The 10985-nt window shown below is 34.2% G+C and overlaps 1 protein-coding gene across 1 annotated transcript in view; it reads left to right on the forward strand.

The window, feature by feature from the left end:
- The window catches only part of GPM6A (glycoprotein M6A), a 115848-nt gene extending 105171 nt beyond the window's left edge, over positions 1 to 10677 (forward strand). The window contains exons 5-7 of the mRNA XM_063156179.1: positions 991 to 1067; positions 2374 to 2439; positions 8411 to 10677. Of these exons, the coding sequence (XP_063012249.1) occupies positions 991 to 1067; positions 2374 to 2439; positions 8411 to 8563 (296 nt within the window). The 3' untranslated portion in view covers positions 8564 to 10677. The remainder of the gene's footprint in view (positions 1 to 990; positions 1068 to 2373; positions 2440 to 8410) is intronic.
- The last annotated feature ends 308 nt before the right edge of the window (positions 10678 to 10985 follow it).

Genomic DNA, 10985 nt, shown 5'->3' on the forward strand with positions numbered 1-10985 from the left:
TTCAGTGCAAAAAACACTGATTGATATTAGGAAAGAACCTTTTTTCATGGTAACTGAGTTAATTGCAGTTTTTTCTTCAAGCTAGTCTTTGATTTAGTATCTGGACACTAGCTAAAAAAAGCAAGGTAGAAGATTCTAGTTATTGCTGCTGAAAAGAGAAACAATAAAGTATAAGTTTGTGTAATGCTTTTTTATAACTTGTGGAAGAAGCTTTATACCAGATCAATAAGTTTGAAACCAATATAGAGCACATTTTTCCACATGAGGGTAGAGAAGGTTTGCGAACATTTGAAGTGTATAAACTGGTTGCAAATCATTTCTGGTTCTTTAATCCTTGTGCTGATCAAAACTGGGAATAAAGATATCTTCAGAAATGGCAGAACAGTTTTTACCTACATGTTTCTTACTGGGACTTTTACCAAATAGATAATGTGTTTTGTGCTGGCTGAAATAGAATAGAATCCTAGAATGGTTTTAGTTGTAAGACATCCTAAAGACAAGTTCCAACCCCTTGCCATGGGGCAGGGAGACATTCCACTAGATCAGGTTGCTCAGGACCCCATCCAACCTGTCCTTCAACAATTCCAGGGATGGAATGTCCACCATTTTTCAGGGAAACATATTCCAGTGCCTCAACAACCTCATAATAAGGAATTTCTTCTTTACATCTAACCTAAACTTATCCTCTTTAAGTTCAAGCCATTACCCCTTGTTCTACTGCACATGCCTTTGTATAAAGTCCCTCTCCAGCTCTCTTGACAGACCCTTTTAGTCCCGGAAGGCTGCTAAAAGGTCTCCTCAAAGCCTTCTCTTCTCCAGGCTCTGCAATTCCAGCTGCCTCAGCTTGTCTTCATCAGAGAGTTGCTCCAGACTCCTGATTGTCAACAAAACCCAGATATATTGTTAAAATAACTTCTTAGCTTTTCTCATATAAAGGAAGTTGATCTGTACCAGGAATTCCAAATAATGTGAATATTTGTTCTTCCCCAGGTATTGTAACTATTGGAGAGGAAAAGAAGGTTTGCACCTCATCAGAAAGTTTCATCAAGATGTGTGACTCCAATGAGGTAAATAAATATCATAGTATTTTTGGCAAAACCATGATATATGTTGTAGCAGGAAATAGCTGGTATATGTTTTCTTACTGTTAATGGTCTAATTCTAGCTATGGAGATGAAATAAATCACAGTGAAAAACACAGTCAAGCAAGTAGTTTTCCTAGTCTTTTACCAAATTTAGTCAGTGCAATTTCTCCCACCATTTGTTTTCTAAATGTGCTTGTGGTTTGTTTGGATTTTTTTAATAGTTCCAGTATCTTTTTCTTTGTTACTGAGATGTTTTTGAAAGCTAATGCCTCTGCTGCACAGTGAATAGGTCCATATAATGAATCACTGATTGAAGGGCTTTTGACTACTCTTGTGACAGGAGAGCAAAGATTGCAAATGGATTTGGCCAAACCTTGTTGAACACTAGGATAGTAACTCTCAGTACATTTTGCCTTGTAGTTTTTCCCTTGGGCAAATGCCACCTGTTTCAGTGCAGCTGAGGGTTCTGGTTTTGTCTTTAAATGTTAAAGGATGAAGACAGGACAAAAAAATTACATCTGACTAAAAACAAAGAGATGCTAAAATGTTGCTCCCTCTGAAGCCAGAAGGGTCAACATATCCTAAGTGTTTTACTGGGTCTTACTATGGTTGAATCAGTCTTAGAGGGCAGGTACACAGTCCTCCCTTGTACCAAAACCATTTTCCAAAATCAGCTCTTGTGGTGCAGTTGACTCTCTGTGGCTGCTGCATAAACCAGGTCACTGACATTAAAAGCAAATGTAATAATTTGGTTTGGGGTGAGGTGAGGATGGTGGTTAATTTGAATTATGTAAGTAACCTGGTTTATATTATATCATTATGAACAAATTTGAGAGGAAAGTGGATCAATATATGAGGATGGAGAGCTACAGTTAATGAAGGGAAAATGGGGTTTCTTAGGTTGTCTCTGCCATTGGAGAAACCACCACAAACATAATTCTTGTAAGCTAGTATTGTATTGTAGAATAAAAAAAAAACCCAAACAAAACCCTCAAAATGTGCTGAAGTGTTTATTTTAAATAATTAATTTTCTTAATATTTTATTATGTAAATGCTGTATATTTAAATAGAGTTATGCTTTTTCCCTGACATGAGCATTGTAAGAAAACAAGCACAAGCACAATGGCATGTAGTAATATCAATCTCTTGGAAAAATATTTCTATTCATTACTTTTGTGGAAGGGTGGCACCAGGAAGGTAATTATTTGTTCCATGTTAGTGTGAATTTTTGTTCATTTTTTGTTTGCTGTATAACCATGGAAGTCCTTTTCTTTGCCTCCCTTTGCAGCTAAACATGACATTCCACTTGTTCATTGTGGCACTTGCTGGAGCTGGAGCAGCAGTCATTGCTATGGTAAGCTACCACACCCCTCTATACCTCATCTGGATCGCTGATACCTTCTGGTTCTGACTTAGGATCAGCTGTTCAATTTCCATACTACCACCCAAAGCTATTATTAAAATATAGTTCTGTAATTCAATACTCTCCCTATTTCTCTTCTTTTTTTTCTTAATATCTTGATGGATTCTCTTTTAAGTAGAATATCATGATTACTTTTATGAATTGAAAAAACACCTTTAAGTACATGCTAAGAATTTTCACTGTTCTCTTGCTGTCTTCAGGCAAGTGTCTGAATTCACATGTCTATTTTGTAACCATAGTATTATACTTTTATGATCTCTGCCTTTCTGGGTATTCATAAGCTTGCCACACTGCTATTTTAGGAGCAGAATCTTTTTGTCAGTTCTGTGAATATATGTGAATGTGTTGATTTTTCTGTCAGGACTAATTTTTCTGCTCCTTTATAATGAAGATCACTTTACATTTTGACATTTTGTCAATGAGAAGGTTCCACTGAGAAAAAAGTATTTGAGCTAGTGCCCTGCTCTTCTGTCTTTTGTCTGCTGCATTTGCTTAAGCATAAAGATATTTTTAGACTCACAATTCTCTACTGGTGTAGGTTTGCATTATGCATGCTGCAATGGGAAATGTAAAGTGACTGTTACTTGGTTCTGATGCTTTCAAAAGTGTTAGTGGTGGTGACTCCTATATACTGTTTATACTAGTAATTTTTCTATGGATCATAAGGCCATGATTTGGTTTTTTATCCTTATAATTACATTTATAAAAAGAAAATATTCAATGAAGCTAGTAGTCCTCTTACATCAATGATACTTTTTGGTTTTTATCTGCCATTTTTTCATTATTACATGACACCCTGCAAACAGCAAAGATAGCTAAATGAAAAATACGTATTTCCAATGTAGTTTTTTGTTTCAAGGCCACAAATAATAAGTTTAATAGTAGAATGCAATTAATAATAATAATAGTTTTTTCACACTGAAATTTTTCTGCTTATAGTTCCAAAAATGGTGACCATATAGCAATTATGATAGTATATCATTAGTGTTAGGAAATTAAATCTAAGAGATCATTAGTTTTCCACTGTGTAATTCTTTTTAAGTATATTCAGTAGATATCATAAAACACTATTTTGTTCAGATGAAAATTCTGCATTTCAAACTAGAGTTTTGAATTCAAATAGCCACCAAAATACATTCAATGAAAAATAACACATCTTAAGTGACAGTAAATTAAGTAAATACATTGTGTCACATAGTTTAAATACATAATACTTTCAATGAAGTTTTTAAAAAGTCCCTTTGAAGCTCAGCATATCAAAGACACCATAGCTGCATTACACTAGGCACAAACATCCTTTGAATTCACTTTGATGGTGCACATTTATTCACATGTTTTTGAAGGATTACCCATTTCCAAGCATGCTTTCTGTTGAATTCTATAATGCACGGAGCAGAGATGATAACACTGTTCCAACAAAAATATAAATTAATGTTCTAAGTGCTAGTAAATGGCATGCTGTCAGTATATGCTGGTAGATGTATGTTTAATTAAATTTTTGCAGCAGTTTTTTCAAGTTTCAAACTATGCTGTTTGTTTTTAACCTGCCATTCTAATCTGTTAGGTACCTAAAAACTATCACATTCCACTCTTTGATAGTGTAATTTCTAAAACCAGCATACCAGACCACATCTCTAGGTTAAGACAAGTGCTTCACACTTGACATAGTACACCAAACACAAGGGGAATAAAGGAAAACTCAGAATTTTGTAGTTGGACATGCAGACATTAAAAGGTTTCCCTTTAAGGAAAGTTTATTTTCCCAAGTTAAAAGTAATTTAAGGGAGGAAAAAATAATTTGGGGTCCTAAGTATCTCATCCAGGAAGAAGAAATCTTTTTTCTCCAGATCTTACACTCAAATTAGTAGACAAAAGTAATGCATCAGCAATGAGAAACAGTGTGCAGAAGTCATTTCAGTCATTGGAGAACCAGTGCCCTTCACTACATGTGCTGCTTCAAGAATAATCACAAATATGAAATGATGACATTTGTCTTAGTGTATATCCAGAACATGTTTCTGAAATTCAACAGGAAAATTAGATTAAAATACCAGTCTTTTACAAAAGAAAAAGCTTATTAACATAATGGACACTCAAAACATTTCTTGCAAACAATTACTTTAAACCAGAGTAGTCCATCTGACTAAAGTGGTACGTATATGGTATTTATGGCCAGTCAGTAACAGTAGTGCAACATCAGTGCTGAATGACAAAATCAGTAAAATCTGCTTCCTGAAATGGCATTGTAAGTTATGACATCAATATAATCCACTATATCCTCACTTCTGGATTTGCAAACAATTGCAAGTGCCAGACTATTTAATTTCTGAAGATTTCTTAAACTCTCTAATGTCAATATGATTCTACAAAATTCACAAAAGAATCAGCTTATTCATAAATGTTAAACCCATCTGTCCCCAGGATACTTTTCATAAAACTGGGTTTGAAAAAGATATTTTTCAAAAAGTAGTCATTTATTGCATAACCAATAAAAACTTGTTAAAACTTGCAAAACCATTTGATCACAAACCACAATATCCTCATATCTCTTGGTCTCAGATTTGCTTATGAATGTTAGATTTTTTTTTTCACAATTCACTAGATACCTCTTTAGTCTGCAAAGGAGAATGTTGTATTTGGGGTTCAAAAGGAGAATCGTCCTACATATTAGGACTGATATATCAAAAACCTCATCTATTTTACAGTATATATCAGGGAAAGTTTCATTTTGCAGCAAAAAACACTGTCAAAGAGTTTATTTTGAAAATGTATCATTCTTATGTCAATGCAAGATGGGGAAAAAAGAACCAAAACCTGATAGAATTATTTATGCTGTAAATGCTTTTTGAGAGTCTTCATCATGGGAAAAAATAGCCAGGCTTTGGGATCATGTTTAATTTGTACCATATATGATTCCGAGCAGTACCGTTCTTTCTTATGTCCCAATGGATAACAAAGGCGTATGGAATAGATAATTACTTATACATTTTATACATGCATACCTATAAATTTTACTGTTGTCAGTGTTGTGTTGGATAGGAACAGAAGACTTGAAGTGGTTTAAATGTAAGCTCTAGCATTCAACAGTTGATTGTAAAGTCAGTATACATTCCAGCTGTTATGTTTCCCCAGAAACACTGTGGAAACTCTTAATTATGAGATGCAAAATTTCCTTTCTCAAAGTTACCATGTGGGCTGATAACTCTTTTGCCTTAACTTCCACAGAAATTATGTCCTATAAAGTGGAGATGCAATCAGTTCTCCTGAAACAGGAACAAGGGAAGTGTAAAGTGGTCTATTCCTCTCCCCAGTATGATTGTGGTCTTCTGCAGGTTGTGAGATGCACGTAAAGGGAGGAATTAAAAAGGAATTAAAGTTATTTAAACTTGTCTCTTGGGGATGAAGTGACATGTCCTGCATGGAAAAATAAAACAAACAAAAAAAAAAAAAAACCAAACGGCCAACTCCACAATTTCTAAACACTGAAGCATGCTTTCACCTTATGAAGAAATCTAGGCAGGAATAGGTATGGAAAGACCCTGCACTGCCTTGCATATGTCTGTAATTGAAACCTCCTGAGGCAGGCTGTGGAAGCTGCCTGGCTTCAATTTAAGTAAGCCTTGACGAGGGCCCCACTGGCTTCAGGCTACTCAGGTCATGGAATTGTGAAATGCAATTAGACAGCCACTTAGAAATGACCTCCTTAGTGTGGCTATGTTATCTAGGAACTTGGTGTTGAAATAAACAACAAAGGTGGTGGTACTGTTCAATGTATATGTCATTGTAAACACGGATATATATTTGAGATTATATTAGGTAAAGTAGCTGTTTCCTGGCAAACCTTCCCACTTACATTGAATATAAACTCCAAGAGTTTTTGACAGTTATTACAGTAGTGTGATTCAGTAACTTCATAACGAAAGGACGGGCAAAGAATGGGTGTTTAATGAAGGTCAGACTGTTACCAACATACCTTCAAAGTAGTCTATTTTTTAACAAATTAAAATGCTGAGTGAAATTGCAAGACATTAAATTTTTTGTTTTACTAGGTCATTAACAAATATTTTGTGAGGGTAAGAAAAAATGCCTACATCATTCCATTTTCATCACAAATTCTTCAGTTGCAAGGCAAATATGTTTTAAAAGGTCACAAAGACATGAGTACACTGCTCAGAGAGCCCCCACTTTCAGCATTCTCATGTCTGCAATCTGTTTGAGGCTGAGACTGTATTTTTAACTGAAATTTCAGACTCAATGAACCAGTTTTCATTGGGTGCAAATTGCAATTGAGATGACAAATTTTTTAGTATTACCAGCCTGTTTATTTTGATTTTTCTCAATCGTTTTACTGCAGAGAATTTAAGGCATTTCATTCAGTAAAATATGGGGATCCAGGGTTAGGGTCTCCCATTTGTTCTAGAAACGCCTGATCCAGAAACTACCCATGGTGAAAGCTTTTGGAAGACCTGAGTTGGGATAGAAGGTGTTTCCTTTTCCTGTGTACTAAATTATGACTGGAGAACTTTCCAGAGTGACACACAACATGCTGCTATCTCCAACATCTATATTTATGGATTGCTTTGCTAGTGTTGCTCTCTAGATATCAAGAAAATCCTAAAGATATGTAGAAATACTACTCTCTAGTTTTTTCCCTAGAGGACAGATTCTCTGTACAACTTTCTATTTTATGTCTCCTCAAGACAGACAGTATTACTCAAACAAGGATTAATTGGAAACTTGACATAAAACATATGGATAAAAAAGGTAGAAAAAATATCTGGTCCTTTTAAGGGCTTCAGAATGCTTTCCTTGATCATACTTATCCAGATTAAGAAATGTACTTTTGCCTGTACTAATCAGCAACAATTGCCCACAAACAATTGTGAAAAAAATGTCCAAATATTCCAAAAGAAAAAAACCCAAACATATTAGAATGGATCTGTTCATTTAAAATGAATCTAACATACTCATATGTACAATAGTACAGCATGAAAAGGAGAATTTGCATAATCTCAAGGTGGTTTTTTATTGTTTATTGTATTATTATTCCATTTAACTGAATCCCAGTATAATATCTTGATTTCTTAGAGAGGGGTAAATATTTTGGATCTCACAAAATAGTGCATTGCTACTGAGGAAGACGATTGACATAAATTAAAGAGATGCTCTCCTCAGAAAGTGTCTGAAAACCTGCTAGGGAGGGAATAAATGTCCAGAGAGTCCCAGCATAAACTAGTTCCGTATCCTTGTGGAGCACTTTTGTTTTCTGACTGAATACAGAGTAAACAGAGCATCCACTTTTTTTCAACTATATTTTGTCACATTTTGCCTAACTGAATTTATTGACACTTATTGACAATTTCCCCCCAGACTGGTGAGTTAAATACAAAGCTAGAATTGTAGTTGAAAGAAGTCACAGCTAAATGAAAAGAAAATGCTAACTTTAACAAAAATTAAGAAGCAGAACTTTCTGTAATTGTATTAGATATGCAATCATAAGATGTGTCTATGGCATATTTTGATTTTAAGAACTACTTTAAGAAAAACTTCTTCAGTGGGTAAAAGTGTACAATAAATACATAACATAGAAGGCATTTTTACATTTATCTTTACAAACTAACTGAAAAATAATGCAAGGATTATTTGGAATTTGAATTTTTCAGATTTTAGGGGTTTTTTCCTTGTATCTGTTGCTTCCAACTCCTTCTTATAGTAACAGTAACAGCTATGAGGTGAGTAATCTGAAGATTAATGAAGCCTGAATTTGCCATCGTGGTTCTGTAGTACTTCTTGACACAAGAATACCTAGCTCCTGCTGATGAGCACCTACAGCTGTGAGTTTACACGTGCTCTAATCTGACTACCACTATTGTTTCTTAACACACTTTTACCTCTCTTACAGGTTCATTATCTCATGGTCTTGTCTGCCAACTGGGCCTATGTGAAAGATGCTTGCAGAATGCAAAAATATGAGGATATTAAATCAAAGGAGGAACAAGAGCTGCATGATATTCATTCTACTCGCTCTAAAGAGCGGCTCAATGCTTATACATAAAAGAAACCTTGTCTTACTTCCTAACATGTGAATGCTTTGTTGTTTAACTAAAGGCCATCCTACCATTTTAAAAACAATTGAAAGTGCTTCTCACAAAAGATAGTTTGGGTGACTTACATATCACCTACCTACAATTCTTGGTTGTCTAGCACTTGGTTTCCTAATTAGTTCTTACTTTGTGTGACCATTCTATACCACAAAGCTCCTAAATAGCCTTTCCTGAATCCCCTTAGGCGAATTAGTTCTGATAGGTCAAGGATACTAAAGTATTGTCAAATACAACTATGTGTTTGATTTTTTTAATCACTTTGTATGTGTTATGCATAACACCTTTTGCATTGTTTCTTATATGTTTTTGGAAAAAAAAGTAGCTTTTTATACTTTTTAGTTTTGAGTTCAGTAACTACTTTAACTACAGGTATACTTCAAAGGGACCATTGTACATGATGTACAATATATAAAGAAAACATTCTGATGACTTTCCTTTATATATGGAAAACCTGCCAGAGGGACCCTGATCAACTTGAATGAAGGTCCTAAGAACGTTTTAAACAATCAAAGGTGCAATTTCTAAATTTGTAATAGTGGGTAAAAAAATAAAAAAAAAGCGAAAAAAGAAAAAAAAAAGAAAAAAAAAAGAAAAAAAAAAGAAAAAAGTGCTTCTTATCTTTGTTAACATTGTATTATTGATGTTTTTAAAGAATATTCTCTTGTTTCAAGTTCCATGGGTGATAATTCCTGTTTGTATTGTGAGCATGCAGTCCGTGGTGCTAACAATGCATGGCCACTTGCCTTTTGAAGGAATTCAATACCACGGCTACCTGTTAACGAGTTATGGTATATAGACAACTGTTAATTAAGTGATATAGTTATTCATAGTTTTCTACAGAATAATCTCTCTTTAATTCAATGATGGTTATGCTAAATTGGAGCTGTCCATGTGATGATGTAAGAAATTACTGCTTAGCTACATTTATGAAAGTAGTATATCAAAAATGCAGTGACCATAGGAGTCAGATGTCTTTTTACCTGCTTTAAAAATTTAAATGGATTGCACCTGTCTGAACTGTAAAAGATATATTAAAGGAGACTTCCATAAATGTTATAGCTTGGCTTCTAGCTTTCCTACACATAATGGTTTACCTGTATTACGTTGAAGTAAGGTGAAAGACCACTACAGAGCTTATTATTTCAAAGTGTAGTAATATATTTGAACCTTTATTTTGATATGAAAGTGTTATCAGAATGATAGGTCATCTCAATTTGAAAGAATTACCTTTATCACAAACAGAACAAAAAACCCTATTTAAGAAAAGTCGGTATTATTGGACCAAATTTGGTGGATTTTTTTTTTTTGCCTATTTCTAATGCTACAAGAATGCTGTAAAGTGTCTTTTAAAGTGATGTAGCCTGACAAGACATTTTTGTCAGTGTTAAAAACCTTAGGTAGTTTTGTGCACTTATTGGACCATTGTGAATTCTCTCTCAGTGTAAGTGCATTTCTAATAAAACTTCTTGAGTAAAACTCTTCTTTGTACTATTACTAGTCATGCATCATCAGTAATTTTTAACAATTCTTGTAGTAAGTAGAAGGTAATACTATAGTTACTTGTGGCATGATAATGCATTAAGTAGTATTAGTTGGTTGAGTTCTTTTTCTTTTTCTTTTCTTTTGCTTGTTTTGGTTTTTTTTTTTTTTTTGTGTTTTTGATTTGGGGTTTTGGTTTTGGTTTGGATTTTTTTTTTTACACTTAAGCTGTCCTACGGGGTCAACAGTTTTCTGATAATGTGCAGTACCGGTATTACAGTTCTGCAAAAAGTATTAGGAACCTCTTTTTGGACTCTATATTGTAGTGTTTCAGTTTTGTGTCTTAAAATGTTTGTGCTGATTTTTAAAACTATGTCTTTTAAACTCATGTAATGATGTTAATGCTTTTGGCTCTTCTCTGGTATTAGAGTTTGTATTTTCACAAAGAATGCTTTGTAGCAGGCATTACAATTAATCTGTTTTGTACATAAATGTGCCAACAGCTTGATGGTGGCGTTTTTGAAATGTAGAACAAAGTGCTTGCAAAATGTAATAAACACACTTGTGTACTTTGTGTTCTTGTTAATTCTTTGTGTAGTTTTTCTTTGCCTATATTGGACAGGTCACTGTAATCAGAAATGGAAGAAGCTTGTTTCTTCTACAGACCTTGCTATTGCACAGACTGCTTTAAGTATGTCTCCTAATCAGCATTTAGTGTCAGAAATCATACATCTTCAGACTAAGACAGTAAAATGTTTTCTAAGAGCAGAGTTTCATAGTCTAGGAAGTGCCAGGTAGCAGAAGCCATGCTCGCTATATTTTTAACATATCAGTCAAAAGAAAAATTGGGAAAGGTTCCCATTACTACAGTGTCATTTGGAACAGCTCAGCAGA

Source organism: Melospiza melodia, chromosome 5 (genome assembly GCF_035770615.1).
Source record: "Melospiza melodia melodia isolate bMelMel2 chromosome 5, bMelMel2.pri, whole genome shotgun sequence".
Lineage (NCBI taxonomy): Eukaryota > Metazoa > Chordata > Aves > Passeriformes > Passerellidae > Melospiza > Melospiza melodia.